At 35.2% G+C, this 22316-nt stretch overlaps 1 protein-coding gene across 8 annotated transcripts in view; it reads left to right on the forward strand.

Moving 5' to 3' along the window:
• LOC125050289 overlaps nucleotides 1–21944 on the forward strand; it is a 29672-nt gene extending 7728 nt beyond the window's left edge. Inside the window, exons 2-14 of one of the 8 annotated variants that reach the window (XM_047650021.1) lie at nucleotides 4794–4856; nucleotides 5424–5582; nucleotides 7024–7137; nucleotides 7959–8096; nucleotides 9177–9290; nucleotides 9784–9842; nucleotides 16064–16219; nucleotides 17666–17800; nucleotides 18554–18586; nucleotides 19283–19333; nucleotides 20224–20371; nucleotides 20765–20914; nucleotides 21602–21944. In XM_047650021.1, coding sequence (XP_047505977.1) covers nucleotides 4794–4856; nucleotides 5424–5582; nucleotides 7024–7137; nucleotides 7959–8096; nucleotides 9177–9290; nucleotides 9784–9842; nucleotides 16064–16219; nucleotides 17666–17800; nucleotides 18554–18586; nucleotides 19283–19333; nucleotides 20224–20371; nucleotides 20765–20914; nucleotides 21602–21738 — 1457 coding nt within the window. In that variant the 3' untranslated portion in view covers nucleotides 21739–21944. Of the gene's footprint in view, nucleotides 1–4793; nucleotides 4857–5423; nucleotides 5583–7023; nucleotides 7138–7958; nucleotides 8097–9176; nucleotides 9291–9783; nucleotides 9843–11534; nucleotides 11700–12286; nucleotides 12488–13271; nucleotides 13428–14594; nucleotides 14675–16063; nucleotides 16220–17665; nucleotides 17801–18553; nucleotides 18587–19282; nucleotides 19334–20223; nucleotides 20372–20764; nucleotides 20915–21601 lie in introns of those variants that run through there. The other 7 variants (XM_047650022.1, XM_047650023.1, XM_047650025.1 and 4 more) reach the window with 7 other exon arrangements.
• Nucleotides 21945–22316: the final 372 nt, after the last annotated feature.

Here is a 22316-nt window from a genome sequence, read left to right on the forward strand (position 1 = left end):
CCAAAAACGTGTTTTCATCACTTTTTCCAAGATGGCGGCCAGGAGACAAGGGCGCCAACCCCACAAGCACATGTCCCATAAATAAAATTGCGTCCTCTAACAAATTTTCAGTTAGGCCCTGAAATTGTAACATTTTAATGGCCTATTAGGTTACCCGTCACATTTTGCTTGAATATGTCAAAAGATGCATGGTCTTATTAATTTATTAAAGTTCACCACATTATATATAATGTTTATCTACAGTATATATTACAAGCTATCTATTCTTAAATACATTACAATCATGAACATAAATGTTACAAAAAATCTAATAATAAATACAAATATTTCACTTCCAATTTTAGATTTTACTAGTAATTTATTATGATCAGCCTTAGGGGGCGTCCATAAATTACGTGACGTGTTTAAAGGGGGGAGGGGGTCCAGTCAAATCTCATTTAATCTTAACGTTGGAGAGAGGGGGGGTCTCGGCAAATATCACGCAATTTTTTCTGATTGAAAAAAAAAATAGGAAAACGGTTGACCCTAAAGGCAAATCTCTGCAACTTCCCGCTAACTCCACATCTAAACGCTCAACATTTAACTTATTTTGTTTTAGTCGTAAATAAAAGCACGAAGCAACTTTTTTTTCTTTTTTCAATAACAATCCAACGCGTATTACGTATAAGAAACCCACATTTTGAAAATCTCACGTGAGATTGGGGGTTGGGGGAGGGGGTTGAGTAAAATCTCACGACATCTCACCAGGGGGGTAGGGAGGTACAGAAAATTAAAAAAAACACCTCACGTAATTTATGGACGCCCCCTTACGAATATATCGAACTCTGAATAAGCGTTTATTCCGTTAACAAAGAATTCGAATGAGACGTGCGTGGTTACACACGGAATTTGGAAGACGCTACAGCCCTGCGATTCTGTAACTCACTTTTCGAACTCGCACAGAAAACAAAAAACTACAAGCTCCCAATCAGAATGCCAAATGGTAAAATGACTGCTTCACGACTGATTTGAGCGCGACCGCCGCTGCGAAAACCGCTGTGCGAGTTCGAAAAGTGAATTACAGAATCGCAAGGCAAGCCTTTGATTGCCTCAAGTATCGTAAGCTAAATTAACATAGCATAAGTTCCAGTAAATGAATTGGCGCCTGACTGTCTCGTCACCAATTAATCGACAAATGGCAATTTGACTGACAATTACTGAAACTATAAATAGCTTTGTATAAATAGAAATAAGGAGTTTTAATTTCGTTGCGAGCTGTTCGAACGTTCCAATGTTGTTACGGGTATTGCAACCCCTTCATTCATCTTTACTTAAAGTTACTGCCCTGCGATTCTGTAACTCACTTTTCGAACTCACACAGCGGTTTTCGCATCGGTGGTCGCTCTCAAATCAGTCGTGAAGCAGTCATTTTATGATTTGGCATTCTGAAAAGGTGGGAGCTTGTAGTTTATTGTTTATCAGAATGCCAAATCATTAAATGACTGCTTATAAAATAGTGGTAGTAATATAAAAAAAAGGGTGCGTGTACTTATGTACGCGCGTAAGAAGTTATACTTCTTTGGCATTATTAAAAATAGTTTTTGATTGCATGCAAATAATTAATTACAATTTAATAATCAAAGACTGGAAAAGGATTACATATAGTCAATAAAGTTCAGTTTACATTTGAAAAATTAAATATTTATTATTATTCTCTTACATTAAGTGTAACATAAATTTTATTATTATACGATTGTTGTTTTTAAATTATGTCCAATGCCGTAGCATCTTCCGTGGGCAACTTCATTCTGTTAATTTTGTGTCACGGTGCGAAAAAAAAGTGCATGCGTTAAAAGTATTTTGACACTCACATCAAAATATTAAAAGTGTCGAGGAATAATACAAATTATAAATTTAATTCCTTTAATTTATTTCTTCGATAGTAAAAACGTGTGGCATTTTAATTTACAATTCGTCATTTGAGATTTTAATAAATTATTTTGCATAAAATATAAAATACTAATATTTCATAAATTCTCTTTACGAAATTTTAATTTTAAAAATAGAATTTCTATTAGGTAATTCGCCCTTCTCACTCTCTCTCAATCGCTCTCTCCCTTTTCTTCGGCAAAAACGCTGCACATCTTCGTGACGTTTCCGTAAAAAATTACCCTCATGTGCCTAAAGAAGTTTCACTTGAATAATTGTCTTAGTGCTTGAAGTTAAAACTTTCTCAGTGTTTCAGAGTAAGTTTTATATTATACTAGCAGACTCGGCCAAGCGTTGCTGTGGCTAAGGATGTTGTTATATTACATAGTAGAAAACTATTCAAGGGAAACGGAGAACACCAGTCATGGGGACCACTATGCTTTTTTGGTGGTTATGCCATTAAATTGTAGCTTATGTGACACGTTGGTACTTTCAACACAGCGCCATCTGTTAGAATTGTGACTATCAAATAATAAACAAATATTTTGCAAAGAAATAATATTGTGCGTATAAATAAATTCAGGTGTAAGCTATCCTATCTTTTAAGTTGGATCAAACTACACACGGTGTGCAAATTTGATTGATATCGGTTCGGTAGTTTAGGAGTCCATAGCGGACAAACAACGTGACATGTAATTTATATATATTAAGATAACGATATACTTAAAATGAGATTCCAACCAGTTGAATGAAATCCTTATCAAGAGTTATCTCCCGACCCGAGTTACTAGAATCCACAGCGTAGGTTTGTTTCTGTATTTACTATGAAATGCATGTGCTAATCGCTCTCTTTGATAAGCTGTTGATTCATTCAATATCGGTATTTTATTATTCACATCGATTTAATATGTTTTAGTCACATTATTTTACTTATTAGTTTTCATTACTGAAAGTGCCTGTCTCGAAAATCCCTAACCGATACGTCGACTTGCTCCACACTCTATCCTCATCTATCAGTGAATTAGGAATGTTAAGACCCATAACATCGCTGTAGAATGATAACCTCGACCAAACATTACAGCCTTGCGATTCTGTAACTCACTTTTCGAACTCTCACAGCGGTTTTCGCAGCGGTGGTCAAATCGTAAAATGACTGCTTTACGACTGATTTGAGCGCGACCGCCGCTGTGAGAGTTCGAAAAGTGAGTTACAGAATCGCACGTCTGGAAACGAAAAAACATGTTTCATTTCGCAAATGTTCGTTAAAATATTATTATGTGTTTTTGTCAATAGTTTTAGATGGTAAAAAGGACTTATTTATTAATAACATAAATAAGTACTTACTTCATGATTATACCAGTTAAATGACATAAGAGTCTAAGAATAATGAAACTTTAGAGGTGTCAAGGGACACCCGGATGGAACGAAATTCCTTTCGATTAATTTATATGTTATTTGGTATCATAACAGTATGATAGATTTTCTCGACACCAATCTTACGACGAAAAAAAAGCCAACATCACGAGGTGTTCCCAGGCGGTCACCCATCCAAGTACTGACCTCGCCCGACGTTGCTTAACTTCGGTGATCGGACGAGAACCGGTGTATTACAATAGCAAATAGCAAAAAAGTGTTGTGACAACTTTTCGTAAGAATTTTTTCCGTCTAGCCTTTTCACAAAACGCGATAAGGAACTTCGTTCCAAAAAATAAATGGTTTTTTGACATACGAGGTTATCATTACAGTGACGTTAATTGTCTTAATTTGGTCAGACCAGGCAATCGGCCCCGATTTCCCCTGCTATTACTTCTGCCTACCATTACCAGCTTGTCGTGACTATTCGGTTATCTCCTAGCAATATGGCCAAAGTAACTAAGCGTCCGGTTGTAAACGATAGTCTTGTGGTAATCTTTAGTATAGGCAACATTCTGATTCTGCTGCATAAATTGACTAGGACTGTTATCCGTACTATAATATGGAAAATATAAGTAATTTGGTCCCATAAATACATATAAAAACAAAAGATGAACTTTGTGGAAAGCAAATCGTTATTAAGCAAATGAGGTTGTAATCTCTCTGTTATGCAAACTTTTTGCTCAATATTTCTGTAGTATCTATGGAATTCTAAGATATAGCTGGGGGGTAATTATCGAGCCAATTGTTTCCTGCTATTAATAGAACTGCAATAATTGTGAAGGCTAAAGGGCAATTTGATGATCGGCCGCGCGCTGCTATCGTTGTCCGAAATGTTGCGTTGTCTTTGGACGAAAATTTGGCGGGAAAACTAAAAGATACATGATACAGTCTTTTGACTCAAGAATGGGCTTGTCCATTGAATTGCCATTTCGATAACTTATTCTACGCAACTGTGAAGTTTCTTTAAAAAAAAGATGAGAGAAGTTATGGTCTAAAGTCTTAAGCCTGCCCGGTAGGCGAAATAGAAAAATGATAGTTTTTACTTGCAAATGAACAGATTCATAGGGGCCTCATAGCCTAGCGGTCTTATTAAGTGGCAGCTAGGTGAGGGGTACCGGGTTCGATTTCCGGTTCGAGGGCTATACTTGACGCTGGCTAATATGCACAAATCGTGCCAGTGCCATTAAAAAAAAAAAGAAAAAGAACAGACTCATATAATTCTAAAGTATATCTAAATGTTGCTACAACTACAACTATAGTATTACAATACATATAAATTATTCTTGTGTAGATAATTAATTGTATTTTAATGTATTTACGTGCGTAATTCTCGAACGCAAAGATTACATAATCTAATGTCGTCAAGCGGATTTGAGAATAGATAGCTAATTTGTTTTACCTAACTTCCAAGTTTTGAATTTATCTTTAAAAAAAAAGTTATATTAATGAATAATTATTGTTTGTTTCAGCGATACGGGTGCCGTCACAAGCTCCAGCGAAAGATTCAAGTATAACGGACACAACAGAAAAAGGTTATTATACGTTATAAATCATAACATATTTTATGTCAATTGTAAAACAACAACTATATATTTTAGAAAGTATATACCTTTATAGGAGCAGTGTTGGCTAGAGGCTTCAGCGTGCGATTCTCATCCCTGAGGTCGTAGGTTCGATTCCCGGCTGTCCAATGGACTTTCTTTCTATGTGCGCATTTAACATTCGCTCGAACGGTGAAGGAAAACATCGTGAGGAAACCGACATGACTGAGACCCAAAAAGTCGACGGCGTGAGTCGGGCACAGGAGGTTGATCACTTACTTGCCTATTAGATTTAAAAATGATCATTAAACAGATTCAGAAATCTGAGCCCTAGACCTTGGCGGAAACTTTCTTGCCAGTTCTTCTTGCCCACTCTACGCCCTTGACTTGCGAACTAGTAGTAAATGTAAATTTACAATTAATAGACGTTCTAAACTTTTTAGACGTTCATAAGTTAACTTGTTTAGGTACCTATATAAATAGTTATTTGAGTTTGATTTTGAAGTGTTCCAATGTTACTTAGCCATACAATTAATATCGATAAAATTCAAATTGCAGAATATATAAAATCAGAAGAGTTCAGTACATACGAAGATGTGCGGTTAGAAGCCGAGTGTTTGGTCGGGAGTGAGTGGGTGAGCAACTGTCACACGTGTCGCTGCTCCGAGGAGGGCAGAGCTATCTGCTTAAAACAAGAAGTCTGTGATAAGACCTATGGTAAGTCACCACCAGAGATTAATCTAGATGTTTTATGGGCAGATTTCTATGGGACCAGCTGCCATTCCAGGTACTAAACAGATACGAAATAGGGGGCTACCTTAAAGACATCTTGGTATTGCAGGTGTCCATGGGCGGCGGCAAGCACTTAATTCAAAGTGTTTGTTTGCCTTCTGTCCCATAAAAAGATAATTCAATTACAATTTCAAAAATTCTTTATTTCGTTGCACAAATACATGGTACATATCCAGTGTACATTATAGAATGTAACAACTAACATACTGATAAACTAAACACGTTTTTTAAAGCCGTTTTGCTGTTTTAAAAACGTGTTTAGTTTTTAAGTTTGTTACATAAAAAGATAGTCCCTTCCGAGTGTCAAAAGTACCGTAAGTGTGCCGTAAGAACTTGCATAGTAACTGAGGGCTTTCTTATTTAAATAAGCTTTGACTCTGAATACCCTTAGCATAGTATCTAGGCACGTGACTGGCATCTCAGTGATCGTGGGTTCGAACCTGGCAGTGCAACAATTTAGTCTCCTTTTTTTATATAAAAGGGGCAAACAAGCCTACGGGACGTCCAAAAATGGCAGTCATCGCAGCCCATAGAGACCACATTTTTCGTGGGTGCGTTGCCTTGAAAACCTCGTATCGTAGCAAGAACAACAATTTGTTTTCTCGCCAATTCTTAACTATCCTTTACAGATTATGTATTTACTATGAATCAAATAACCTTTCTCAACAACTTTCTTAATTTACTAATTTCCATCACAACTCCCAGCAGCGAGTACGATTCTGACTTCATTCTTAAGTTTTTACATTGATCCTAATATCACGAAACTTTATATTGAAAGAACATCGAAATTGCTAACCAAAGCGTCGGAAAATCGAAATTAGAAGTTACAGAGTACCAATGCATTTTGAAAACACTTATGCCAATAAAACAATAGAAAAACAATTAGTAGTGAGTAAATCTAATATATAAAATTCTTGTGTCTCAATGTTCGCTCCAAAACGGCTCAACCGATTCTTATAACATTTTTATGCATATTCAGTAAGTCTGAAAATCGGACAACATCTATTTTTCCCCCAACAAGTTTTATTTTTATTATCTAGGCAAAACTTTTTGTTTTTATTTTTTATGATACAGCATACAAAAATACATACAACCCTTAATTGTTACCGCTCTACGATCAACCCCTATTATTATAGTTGATAGTTATTTTTATTAAACTAAATAAATGTTTCCTAGAAAATATAATGTACATGGCAAAACGACGTTTGCCGGGTCAGCTAGTTAATTTATATATTGTAATCGCAGCGAGCAAATGCTTAGTAAAGGTACACAGCGGGGACCAACATTTTACAATGTATTTTTTGTTTTATTATTATATATAGATTATATTAAACAGATAACGTGAATGGACAAAATGATTTTCCAGGTGAACCGCTGAAATGCAAGCCAGAGACGTCGTTCAAGAGAGATTGCAATATGTGTAGATGCCTTGATAATGGTCTAGTACTTTGTACTATGAAGGGTTGTTCGCGAGGAACCAGTAAGTTCATATTTTCCGCGGCTAATAAATGTACTACCCAGTCAGCATATACGTTAACCAACATAAAATTAAGTTGAAAACTGTCGAATGTAATTGTCGAGCACCTAAACAAGACTGCGGTTTTCTAATGCAACATATTATGATTATATTATATAAATAAAAATATTTTTAAATCGTAATACAGCATAATTGTAGTGTTTTACGGTTGTTTTTTTTTGTAATAAATAATATATAAATAAATAAAAAATAGTTAGTAATATTCTTAATTGACCTTGCCATCTTTTCGAATATTTCCCATTAAATAAATACGTAAGAATGTCCTATATATAAAGACTATTAGTCCTGTATAAGGTTATCGTTAGTTTAAGAATTAAAGATTAAGAAAAAGCAAATCAATTCAAAATCTCGTAAATACGACCGATCGAACGAAAGTATTCGAGCGTTCACAATTTGTATTTCGTTAAATTGTATAACATGTGTGTATTAACGTATTGTGTACTTCTCCATTACGTGGATTTAAAATTATCGTTTATTAAAAAAATAATTGTTTTCTAGTTTTTTTTGTGACATAATAGTCGCTGGTCAAAACCGTTATGCTTAAGGTAACTCATTTAAAAAAAAAGTCAAATTCGGTTATAAATATATAAAACAGTGTAACGTTAACTTCTTTATCATCTCTATTCATCACATCGTAAACACAATTTGACAGTAAGAGCCGAAAGAGAAGTACACTACAGCTTGAAAATTAATACACGAACAAAAATTATCACAAATGAGATCTTAGTTTTTATGAGGGTTAAAATAAAATTTATATTCTCTAGTTCTATTGAAAGCGGATTTGCAATCGGGGAAAGATTGTTCACCAGGCACGAGTTGGAAGAGCAGATGCAACGATTGTTTCTGCTCCGAAGAGGGTGTCAGGAACTGCACAATACTCGATTGTCCGGGACAAGAAAATGGTATGTATCTTTTAAGTTTTAAGTTTTATAGTTTCTATTATTAAGCGGCGAACAAATTAGCGGAACCTAATTTATGATTTTATGAAAGTACATAGAAAATAAAATAGAAATTATTTCTCATTATTGTAATTTTTATTAAGATAGCGATAACACAAGAAGATATACAAATCTTTATTAAAGTAGCTCAGTATATTTTCCTTAGCTTACATAATATACATAAAATATTGTTGTCAAAATATTTGACAACCAATATGGATATATCTTGTCATATCGAAACCTTTATTAAAGGGAACAATCAATATATGACGTTAACGAAATATTGGATTTTTTCTTCCTTTATTTTTGACATAATTTAAAAACAACATTCGAATAATAATAGAATTTATGTTACCCTTTTTTTTCGTAAATTTTCAATGTTTTTAATAGTTAATTTGCTATTCTTGAGACAAATACAACAAATCAAAAATCTTGAGTATAGTCCAGCCGTTTTCGGGTTATAAGTGTTCGAACAAACCCAACATTGTTTTATATATAAGAGATATATTTAATTACTTATACATATTAACACTTGGTACATAATTTTATGTGTTACCCTATTTGCCTCGTGGCTTTAACGTGTGACACTCATTCGGACCCAGGCATCAAAGGAATTTCTGTCTACTGCACATTTGACATTCGCTCCAATGGAGAAGAAAAACTTGTCTTAGACCCAAAAAGTCGTGTGTCGTGTGTCAGGCACAGGAGGCTGATACTTGCCTATTAGATTGACAAATGATCACGAAAGAGTGGCGGAGAGTGTATTGCCAGTTCTGAGTTTGAGAACTGGTAGTAAATGTAAAATAAGAAGCATTAAATTTTTCTTTTTTGACGTTCATAAGTGTGCATTGTGTTGACTTTGACTTTGAAACGCATACAGAAATCCGAGGCCTAAAAAGGTTGTAGCGCCGCTGATTTTTTTTATAATTTATGTACGTACTAACACAGTTTAAGGAGTACAAAGCGTCGTAATTTGTCTTTTAATGACTTTATTTTGCGAGGATTTTACGAAAATATTACATTTAAATAATAAAATTATTCCAGAACCCGTACTCCGATGTGCTCCGGACTCCAGGTGGAGGAACGAATGCAACACTTGCTGGTGTACGACAAATGGACACGCCATGTGTACTAAAATGGGATGCTCAATGTATACCGGTGAGATTATTTTGTATTTAATTAATTAATTAATTTAAATATAACATTTAGTCTCCGTATTTAAAGTTCTACAAATACATAAACAGAAAAATATGAAATTACAAATTTTACTTGTCACCTCGATACATGGCGCTTTTTAAAGTATTATCTTTGGAATCGGCTGCCAAAGGTATATTGAAATGATATAAAATAAGTGCGTATCATTTCCATATAGGACGTCAACACACCCCTAACCCAGTTGGCGTTGCGGTCCATGAGTGGCAGTTAGCTTTTTATTCAAATTGAACTGCTCGCTTTTTTGCCCCCTGCCCCATAAAAACACAAAATTATAAAATCTAAATCAAAAGATAAAATAAAATACTACAAATATAGACAGAACAGCACAAAATGCAAATAATGAACTAAATCTAATAAAAACTTAACCGTCACAGAGCACAATAAATAATATTACGATTAAAATAAACACCTCAACAATTCTAATAAAACAATTTAGTTTCAGATTGGAAGCCACAACCAGCTGAAGAAGTAGAAAACAGATTTTTGTCGTCTGTGGTAAGTTTATATTCAATAATTTTAAACGTTACGCACCTTATTATAATACTGAATTGGTACTCCAACACGTTTCATAAGTAACTAATTGTGCTTTAAAATACAAAAATAAGCTAACTTTTAAGTCATATTTACTGAATTGCGGCTCTCGTATAATACAAGATTGATATTTTTATAATTTAAGGAATTGTCACTATATACGATTCGTACTCGCTCACTAACTTTTTTCGTTCACTTCTTAGTAAGAATATTACTGTTAACTGTCAAACGAAGTGATGTAGCTAAATAATTAATTAATCTATGGTATAAACTATGACTTTGGTTTTTTCCACTTTACTGATACTTATAAATTTTAAATGTCTTTATACATTTACAATATCGCAATCTAAAGCCGCGTTGTTCAATAAGATTCGCACATCTTTCGCACTTCATGTAAGCGTAATCAAAGAATGGTAACTACTTTTCATTCACTCGTTCACTTGTCGCGTTTACTTCACTCTCATTCACCCACTTTGTGATGAATTTTTTTATTTTACGTTGCGTCGGTAATAAATCGCCATCGGTGCTGGACGTGTTAATTTGTGATTTGTGTTAATATTCACTTGGTGAAGGTTTATAAGGTAAGTGAGCACTGTTATATACTTTATTTTTATTTTTAATGTATTATATATATCACTTGCAATCATTCACCCAAAAATCCAAAATAAGAGTAGTTTTTTTAAAGTACATATACAGTTTTTGCTACTAGAAAAAGATTTCAATTAGTTCGTCGTAGATCGAACCGACTATAGAAAAGCGTACCTGTTTCATTCGTCGTTTAAATTTGGGATAATTTCGTAGCTAAGTTGCAGTTGATTGTCTATCATTAAAGATAAGGTAATGTACTACTCTGAGATAGCTTATAGAGCTTATAGGGCTATATATAGTCAAGTTAAGATTTTTATATTTTTAAACCAACCTACAAGCGGTGGTATCTGGGTTTTAGTTCGACGTATACGTATAGGGCGGAAAGAGAACCGTCGTGAAATTTGCGGTATCAGCACTACTAAATTATGGTTTGTGTTGACAACAATAACGTCATTATAGTCCGACAATAATCATCTTGATGAAAAATATAAAGTACATAATATACAATAATAATTGTCTATTTCACAGTATGACAAATAAAGTGTTATTAAATGTAATCTGTATGTAACATTTGCCTATGGAATAAAATAACTAGTCAATAATGATTAATTTAGCAAATTAAAAAATTGAGTTTCATACTTCTGTCACGTGACACAAAACGTTCACAGATTGGGTTGGATGAAGACAGCAGACGTATTTAATAATGATAATCAACACGTAAACATCTTGACATTTCGACGCCATCTTGTCAAAGGGTTTTGGCGGGATTTAGAAATCATGTTATATTAATTATTATTAATACATAATTATGATTTCATTTATGTTTAAAAATCCAGTATTTAACAAAATTAAAAGTAACAATCTGTATAGGTACTTTAATCTATAGCCACTAATAAGAAACGGGTTTTAAAATTTTGTCGTATTTTTGTGAAAAGATTAAGATTGATTTTTTTAATGAAATTTCGCGTAGCAAATAAAAACTATACTTATTCGTTCATCACGACAGATCTCTTTCCGCTTAGACTAATCTCAAATATTTCTTTAATTCATCCATTGTTTAAATTTTAGTCAAGGCACAATGCATTCCATAAAGTCCAGAAACGGTCCGTCTGTGAGCCGAATGCAATATTCAAAGTTGACTGTAATGATTGCTTTTGTTCTTCGAATGGAGAAGATATATCTTGCACACTTAAGGCTTGTCTTGGCGAAAGCCTGGAGGTAACAGAACAAAAGGTATGTACGTACAGACAATAGAAAAAGTAGTTCTATACACAAGTGAAAACTTCAATGTGGTCTTGACAGTACAATAGAACGAATCTACCGTTATAAGTAGATAATTTTATCTGTAATTGAAGATATCGACCTCTATGGGGAGGTTAAAACAAATAGATAATTTTAACTATTATGTTTGTATTAAAGGGCTAGGAAGAAGATATATAAAAAGGTTCCAAATGTTAAACATTAAAAAACAATGTTATTTTGGTACTAATAAATTCAAAAACTACTGGATTCAATTTAATAAAATATTTCACCTATACGTATTATGCCTAAGTGTTACCACACCAATCGATCGATCGTTAATCGATGTCATCGATCGACATCGGTCGACGTTGATCGATTGGTTTGGTAGCTTTAATTGATCGACGGATACCGGACTAACCAATAGATCGATTGCCAGTCGATGGCATCGGTCGACGTAGACCGATTGACCCCGGCTATATTCCATCAGTTTCTTTCGAAGGCTATATAATTTTTCAAAATATTTTGTAACAAATACTGCTAGTATAACAATAAATTTTAGTTTTTCCTATTGTTTTCAGGAAAAACTAATAAGACTTATCGAGACAAGGTCATTCGAAGGAAATCTTATAAAACGCCCAATATGCAAAGCGAATTCATTATTCAAAGTTAATTGCAACGATTGCGCGTGCGCCGCTGATGGGCAAAGCTACTCCTGCAGTGACGATGATTGCGATGATAGGGCTATCAATGATGATGTTGAGGTGTTTATGGATGAAGGGGTAAGTTTTATTATGGCTCAAAGGCTTTGTGTTACTGAAAATTCATCATTTGTTCATCCATAAATATTGACATCGTAATTTTTTGTTTTCGTGTGGCAAGCACATAAGAAACGAATAATTCTCGTACTACATTTGATTTAGATTGATTTATTCTATCACTACAAATAACACTTTAGCTTAAATTATAAAGAGCAACGGGTTCAAGGCACCGATGTCACTTTTAATCACAATCTACTAGAACCAACTCGGCCCCAACGTCTGAAACGTTGGGCCGCCGCAATGCTCGACTGAATACTCAATCAGTACAGCCTGCCGTCTCTGTTTGCGCTGTGAAAAGTCAAGATGGCGCCTAGACACTAAAGCATTTGCCGTGCTCTGATTGGTCGTAGTGATATTCGAACTTTTATTCGTTATGTAATGATTTTTAACTATGAACAATTAAATAAAAACATATTGAATCAAATTAAATTAGGATTAGAAGTAATAGAAATCTCAATTTAATTATTGACCACCAAACCAAAGCAACAATAAAAATCTAACAACATTTCCTGTTATCCATTATATATTTATATTATGATTTTTTGATTAGCTTAGATTCGATCTTTTAACAAAACTACGGAACTGCTTCCTTTTAGATCCCAAATAGCCAGCGCCACCTGGCGACGGCTATTCAACCTTTAATGAGATTTTTCCCGCGCCCATTGCGACATCAGCTCAACTGATATTTAAACAATACAATATTAAGCATAACAAATACAATAAATATATATTTATTTGTTTTTAGGGCCCAGACCACATAGAACATTCCGTGTGTAAGCCTCTCGCAGAGTTCCATATGGGTTGTAACACTTGTCTTTGTAATATGAACGGCAGTAACTACTCTTGTACCAATAAACCGTGTCCATTACCTGAAGACGTTGAAATATTTAAAGAATTGGAGGTAAGTTCTTCATATAGAGTCCAACTGAACTTTTTTCATATCCAAACGACAGTTAGTTATATATTAGTTAGTTATTTCATGTAATAGGAGGCAAACGGGCACGAGGTTCATGATGTTAAGTGATACCGCCGCCTATGGAAATTGCCGAAGAAGGCTCGCAAGTTCGTTGCCGGCCTTTTCCGAATCGAATTGGTTTGGAAATACTTCAGTGGGCAGCTGGTTTTACATAGTGGTGAAAACTGCTAAAGAAACGCTCAGTTGTGGAACGACGATAACGATACGAATGTTTCAAAACCCGTGGTCGCCATTGCTTTGGATTATACAAATCAATTTCGTCTACATAATGAGAATACTTTTACTCTACATGTGTTATTCACAACGAGATGTGAAATAAGAAACTATAAAACCTTAGATGTGCCATCTGTTTGTCTCCTTAAGAATATTGTAAGCGATTTAAGAAGAAACTACTTTTTTTATATAATAGGGGGGCAAACGAGCTTGCGGGACGACCAAAAAGGGCAGTCTACGCAGCCCATAGCCCGTTGCCGGCCTTTGAGGGAACTACATTGCAAAGAATTGTCCTTTATAAATTCCTTTACAGAAACTACAGAAATTTATCTAAAATACTAATTCACGAATTAAAAAACGCAATAATTTTCATTTTTACTTTTTTATTTCAATTGCGCACTTGTTAACTAAACCCTGCGACATCTGATTGCTCTCCATAATTAAAAATTTCATCAAGTTCTTGATGGGAAGTCTTCTATAGTACGCTTCATAAGGCACTATCTTTTGCGAACTTTGGAATCGACACCCGGTGGGGGTCTATCCTCAGACATACGTCCAACTATTCAAAGTGAGAGTGTACTCCTCCCTCAAAGGCCGGCATTGATTGCCCTCTTTGGGCGTCCCTAGCCTCGTTTGCCCCCCTATTTTTTTTATAGAACGGGGGGCAAACGGGCAGGAGGCTCACCTGATGTTAAGTGATACCGCCGCCCATGGACACTCTCAATGTCAGCGGGCTCGCGAGTGCGTTGCCGGCCTTTTAAGAATTGGTACGCTCTTTTCTTGAAGGACCCTCTTCAATTCTTCGTACGAAAAGTCGAATTATATAATAAAATAAAAAGGACATTGCAACTCCTTGGTAATATTATTTATAATTTTCAGGAGATGAAGCCAATAATACCCTGACTGCTGGAAACTTGACGCATACCGACTATTATTTTATTATTAAACATATTTCTATTTACGTTATTTTATTTCAACACCCCTCCAAACAGCAGCAGTTAACAGCTTTATCTGCATATTAATCATTGCGATAAACCACCGGATTTTTGGACAGTTATCACCAATAGACAGAATGATTCTTGAGAAAAGTTTAGCCTTTTCTCCTGCCATAGTGTCCAGGGACATTTTTTCCATCTCATATTTTCTTGTATAAATGTTTTTTACTTAAATGATAACTGCACATAAAATATTATTATTTACATTTAAGTTTACAGTTTACGAATTCTTGCCACCTTTACATATTTCATAATGATGTCGCAGAACCGTTCCGGCACTGTCTGTGCTTTGTTAACATTTCCTGCCCTGCGATTCTGTAACTCACTTTTCGAACTCACAGCGGTTTTCGCATCGGCGGTCGCTCTGAAATCAGTTGTGAAGCAGTCATTTTATGATTTGGCACTCTGAAAAGTTGGGAGCTTGTAGTTTATTGTTTATCAGAATGCCAAATTATAAAATAACTGCTTCACAACTGATTTCAGAGCGACCGCCGATGCGAAAACCGCTGTGTGAGTTCGAAAAGTGAGTTACAGAATCGCAGGGCTGAAGGCGTACGTAATTTTAGTTTTATATTTATTAACTAAAATAACGGTTATTGTTGAAGTAACAAAAATTTGCAAGAATGAACGAATCGTAAAAATTTAAGGCTAAATTTAATTTGAGAAACAAAGAAAAAACACACTTTTTATGTTTATTTGATGTTCAGCGTGATATAACCAGTTTCTAACTAAAAAGTTGGCGATTAAGAGTGGCGGAGTTTCTTGCCAGTTCTTGCCCGCTCTACGCCCACGATTTAGTTATTAAAATGTAAATTAAGATCTATTCAAAGCCCGCAGGAGCTCCTGAAGTACAATATATAAAATTACCGTTAAATCGCAGATAATCAAAACTCACCTTCAATTTAGCTTAAATTATTACCAATATTACAATATAATATCTAAAACTTAAGCTATGCATATTAACAAAAACTAAATTACATGAACTGGAAAAAGTGAACGAGATGACTGCGACAAATAAAGCTTTAATTGGAATTTTTTAAAAATAAATTTTTAAAATTTTTTTTTCAATAAATGATTATTTGCGTGAGACACTGTAGTTGATATAAATTTAATAACGTATGATATGATATGTACGATACAAATAATATAAGAATTGACCAATTCATATGACTAATAATGTAAAATGTAAAATTCCTTTAAAGACAAATTTGCGCGCCATTGTGTGTGGCAGAATATGCGAACTTACGATTGTACCACCTTACACAATTTTGTACCATATTCTTACAATAAATTATTATTTTTAAAAACAATTATATTATAATATAAATCGTGGTATTGTTAATTTTTCCCAAGGCACCAAAATCTGTTAACGCGTCCGATGTCGTATGCACTGCTAACAGAATGTTTATAAGAGACTGCAACACTTGTTGGTGCAATGACGATGGAACTGGCTTCTTTTGCACGAGAAAAGTCTGCGTCCTTCCCGAAGAGGGTGAAGAGAATCCTGAGGTATTTTAGTTTTAACCTTCTCTGGGAATCAATTGGCTATCCTAAAATCATTTAAACGCAGTCTCGAGCCCTATGGCATTGATAGTGTCCATGGGCGGTATCACTTAACATCAGTCATTCCTCGCTCACCGAATAAGTAACGCAATACAGCGAGGAAATGCAGTCAGCGTTAACGGTACATTGCCACAGGGACTAAACTTTATAAAAAAATATTTTCGATTTATAAATTTTAATTATTATTATTATTGAATTGTTAAAATAAGAAATCGCAATGGGTAAGATCTAAAAATGTATCCTGTTGCTAACTATGTATGATGATTATCTATTAGCTTCAGCTATATGATATCAGGACTACCAGCACAGTATTCTTGGTGTTAATTTTCAATCGTCAATGGCCATTTTTCATCCGAGTCGCTTCTGGTACTTCCTTTCGTTCTAGACGTCATAATAGTTTGCTTTGTTTCTGACATTGACCAAATTTTATATTGAATAAATTCATACATAATAAAGCCAAAACAAAACTAATATTGGTTAATTTATATTAATATTTTTTTTTGAGCTGTGTTGTCCCAGTGGCTTCAGCGTCACAACCTGAGCTTTATAAGTGCTGAGCTGACGCTTATCCCTGAGGTCGTAGGTTCGATCCCCGGCTGTGCACCAATGGACTTTATTTCTATGTGCACATTTAACATTCGCTCGAACGGTGAAGGAAAACATCGTAAGGAAACTGACATGTCTTAGACCCAAAAAGTCGACGGCGTGTGTCTGGCACTGAAGATTGATCAGCTACCTACGTTTTTATATTAATAATTTGACAGTGAGCATGTGATTGACATAGAGTATAGTTTATGTCACCGTAGACAATTTACCTCCATAAACATTAGAGCATCGCGTCTGCATCTGTTCCATTCATATTTTTATGCTATGACTTTTATGTTTACCACCAAGAAGCATGCCTAGGTAAGCGGGATGTTTAATAGTAGCTTTTAGTAGTAGTAACCGCTAGAATCCATTTAAAAACCTAATTAAAAATTATATTTTTGATAATGTGAATTTTTATATCAATTTAATTTACAACTAATTTAAATACATTAATTAATAAAATTAATAACTATTCAAATTAAATTTAAAGAAACGAACTTTTTAAACCTATATTTGAAACCACGATTTGGTTTAAACCTTATGTTTTTAGCATAGAAGTCAATTTGTATCTTAAGCATTTTAAATTAAATAAACTAATTGTTGTGGTCTCTGGCAGAATGATCAGCGCTGTGGAGCAGACGTGTTCATAATGCTGAGCCAGGGCCAGTTACAACCACACACACATTACATACTTATAATCATTCCCATTCTTTCATAATTTTTGTTATTTTGCTTTTTTGGTTATTATAATTTTGTGTTTCGTTAGTAATAAATGTTATGTAATGAATACCAAATTTTGTTCAGAATTTGAGGACAATCAAAAAGCAATGCCGTCCCGACGAAGTATTTGAACTGGACTGCAATACATGTCGGTGTAATTCTGATGGCGAGTCGTATTCCTGCACTCGGCGAGTCTGCGTTTCTGAACCTGACGAAAAGGTATTTACATATGGAGGATACAAAACCAATTTAAAAGAATTGAGATCTGCCAGACATTTTGTCTCAGTCTTAGGCTGAATTTAGTCTCACGCTCACCGTCAGCGCTCATAGATCAGCGCGTAGTTCGTCAGCGCTGACGCTCAGCGTGGTTCGTTTTAGTATCGTACCGACCGCCTTACTCGACCTGTTTCCACTTTGCGATTTGCCATGTCTGTACACGCTGACGACGTCCGTTCGACACTACAACGCTCACTGAAAGCAGAAGCGCTCTAGCGATCGTCAGCGCTGACAGCTACGCGGCGCCGACGCGCGACGCGTACGGTCGCGCAGCCATCGGCGCTGACCACCGTGCGCGCTGATAGCTACGCGTCATTCAAAAACGCTTCCTAGAAGTTCATATATCTCGACCATCAGCGCCGACGGTGCGCGTGCGGTCGGCGTGACACTAAATTCAGCCTTAGAATAGTGACGGATCTGACAAATAGTAAACTTTACAGGGCAACCATTCCAAAATAATATAATCATGTTAGTTTTTGTTATAACTATTTAAATCATATTCTGTTATGAAATATTGGCATACAAGCAAACAAAAGGGTTTGTTTTGAAACAAAATAAAAATAAAATAAAATTACACAGTTTGCTAAAAAATCATATATTTCAAATCCGTCACTTTACCGACTGATTAATAATATCTAACAAAAACCTATTGTATATACTGTAACTTGATCGAGTCGAAAAATTATTTGATTTCAGGACAAAAACAGAAGAAAGCGAGCAACTTCACAGGTAAACACACTTTTTAAAGATTTATTGAATTCTTAGTTTATAGTGAAACTACAATACTTTTCAAGCCCTTTATGTATTTTTCATAAAGCAGTATTGGATTCAGCTTGCGACTCTCATGCCTGAGGTCGTAGCTTCCCCCCCGCAGCTTAACCCCAACTGTGCACCAGTGGAATGTTTATTTGCGTATATAACATGCGCTCGAACGGTGAAGGAAAACATCGTGAGGAAACCGGCTTGCCTTAGACCTAAAAATTTGACGGCGTATGTCAGGCACAAGAGGCTGATCACTTACCTATTAAATGATCATGAAACAGATACAGAAATCTGAGGCCCAGACCTAAAAAGGTTGTAGTGCCACTGATTTATTTTATATCTTTCACTAGAGTAAGTTAACAAGTACATACTTTAATGTACTAATAAAATAAATATAAAATGTCTTATTATATTTATGCCTTTAACCGTTTAAAGATTATCTGGACTACATCGATATCTCAATCTAGATTAAGAACATAATCACGGCTATAATAAATATTTAATATCACGCTAATTGGTTCTGGACTATCCAGCCTAGAGGCAACCCGGACTAGTTTCACTGGGAATCTAACCAAGGCCAATATGGTAGCCAATATGGGTTTATACTTCCGATATATAGACGTGGTGGTTGTAAGCTGTATTTATAGTAGTTGAAATTTGCAGCAAAAACCAAACCCCGATACAGCGCCGTCCAGGCCAGCTCCAACCTTAAAGGTATTGGTTATGCGCACAAAACTATATCACAAGTGCACAAAAGTTTTCATAAGTTTGCACTTTTTAAATTTGTGTCCACGTACTGGCAATAATAAAAATAATGTACACGCACCTTCTATTTTGTTAAACACTCCATAACGCACGGGAATGCGCACACGCTACTCTCACCGTCACAACAAGCCATTGAGCCGGCTTCGACAATGAAACCAGATATTCAGATCAGGCAGTTGATTTATCCAAATGACTGAATGACGAAATGACTGAATCAGAAATTTTGGCTGTTACGGTATTCATGTGTATCTTCGGCAAATCACTGCCATGACGCCATACCCTGATAGTAATCACTAAGGATATACAGCATTAGATAGAAGTATTCTTGGAATAAAAATAAGTGACAAAAAGAAAAGTGAAACTATCCGCAGGAGAACGAAAATAATAGACACTGAGCAACATAACAACCCAAATGGATAGCGGGTCAAATAACCCGTTAAACAGATCGCAGCTGGTCAAAAACGGTAACCAAATGGACTGGCAACGACAAAGAAACAAGAGCAAAAGAGCTCAAGTGAAAGAGAGAGGTTGAATGATGACAAAAATAAAATAGGTTGGAAAAAGTTGAAGAAGGGCCTCTCCTTGGGGACGTGAGCTTAGCTTATTCTTAGCGGAATGAATTTGTATATATATTTTTTTGTAAATATGTAAATAAGATGTGGATAAATAAAGGCTTATTATTATTATAAGGATATATACGACTTCTAGCCAATGGCGCCTCAAGACCAGTCACTGGTTCGACTGGTCACGGATCTGGAAATAACACCATACACAAATATCTGAACGCCATTAGGTGTATACATATATTATTATACAAATTAAACCGTTTTTGTTTATAGGGTGCACCGAAGAACTGCCAACCAAACCAAGAGTTTCGCTTGGATTGCAATAAATGCCTTTGTGATAATGAAGGTCAGAATTATTCATGCACGAGAATTGATTGCGCTGCCTTAAACAACAACAATGGAGCCGATAGGACAAAGCGAGGTAAACATTTATTAAGAAATATATATATATATTATCGAAATTATTCGACTTAGGGTTCAAGAACGTACCAATTCTTAAAAGGCCTGCAACGCACTCGCGAGCTCTCTGAGAGTGTCCGTGGGCGGTGGTATCACTTAAAATCAGGTGTGCATCCTGCCCGTTTGCTCTCAGTTCTATAAAAAAACCAATAAATTCAAATTAAAAAAAAAACATTTAATCATATAGGTAACACTGTACAACAATGTACACTTATGATCGTCAAAAAAAATGTATATCAAATGCTTCTAACTTTACATATTTATACACTAATTATTTTAATCCCTGATTCACAAGTGCCTTCTAACGCCTGGTCTGGCCTTTACTGTCCCGCTAGTAACTTACGTGTCTTTCCAGAAGTAGCATCACAAGAACAGTTAAACTGTACACCTGGTACGGTCTTTGACCAGGGGTGCAACGTGTGCCAGTGCACCACAGATGGAAACCACGCCGTATGCTCCATGAAACGTTGTCACGATGAGAGCGAGAATGATATTAATGCTCCCGGTATGTTGTGAATAAGTTATTTTTGGGTTAAAAATGTATAAAAAAACCATTGGAGTAACAACCCTGGGTTTTGGCTTCAAGACTTTGTCTACACCAGGTACACCAGGTATATAAGGTGGGAGCTTGTAGTTTATTGTTTATCAGAATGCCAAATCATAAAATGACTGCTTCACGACTGATTTGAGAGCGACCGCCGTTGCGAAAACCGCTGTGTGAGTTCAAAAAGTGAGTTACAAAATCGCAAGGCAGGTCTAAATAAATATCATTTTAGTAAAAAATAAGGCGCTACAGCCTTTTTAGGTCTGGGCCTCAGATTTCTGTATCTGTTTCATGATTATTTGTCAATCTTATAGGTAAGTAAGTGATCAGCCTCCAGTGCCACACGCCGTCGACTTTTTGGGTATTGTGCAAGCCGGTTTCCTTACGATGTTTTCCTTCACCGTTTGAGCGAATGTTAAATGCGCACAAAGAAAGCCCATTGGTGCACAGACGGGGATGGAACCTACGACCTCAGGAATGAGAGTCGCACGCTGAAGCCACTAGGCCAACACTGCTCTGTATAATTAAAGTTTTATAAAAACACACTAGTAACATAAGAACTTTTCTGTGGTTTTTGTCTATACCCGTACCACAGATACCACAGTTTTTTCTGTAGACAATAATTTAAGTACCACAATATTTTTATAGAGAACGACCCAAACTTCCGATGCAATCCGGGAGAACAATTCAAACGCGGATGTAAAGATTGTACATGTTCAGCTGATGGTAGGAGCACCTTCTGTACTCTACGTCTTTGCGACCAAGACATCAACCCAGCGCTTTAGATTTATGCCACCCTGGTACATCAGTGAGTGATTATTTTACAATGTTTTCTTTTAATAAATGTAATAATAATAAAAAGCGAGCAAATCCAATATCAAGATTACAAAGAAACGTTATTTTATTTATACAGTCCTGGTATGTAAGAATTCCGACAATTTAGGCTTTTACCTACATACCAACGATAAAAAACTAAAAATACTACCTTATCATAAATAAATATTACAAAATAACCAATAAAAAAGTTAATTCAAAGTTATGAAAGGGAAAATTCACTTTATGAATTTATTTTCTCCAATAATATTTGATCAAAGTTAATATCGTGGTTGCGTTACAAATCTTTCATACAAGAAATTGCCAGGGTTTTAAGTCTGTTAAGAACCATGATACAAATACGTAGTAACTTTAGTTCTCGTTTAATAAACAAGGTATAGAAATGTCAAAACCAATTCTCGACACTCAGATCGGTATGTATTAAAACTTCTAACGAAGAAAAAGTAAGTTAGTTTTAACTACATTGATAGTATTCACTTAATTATTCTTATTTGTATTGTTTTAGGCTTAAAGTAGATAAGTTATTGAA

The sequence above is a fragment of the Pieris napi genome, chromosome 6 (assembly GCF_905475465.1).
Source record: "Pieris napi chromosome 6, ilPieNapi1.2, whole genome shotgun sequence".
Lineage (NCBI taxonomy): Eukaryota > Metazoa > Arthropoda > Insecta > Lepidoptera > Pieridae > Pieris > Pieris napi.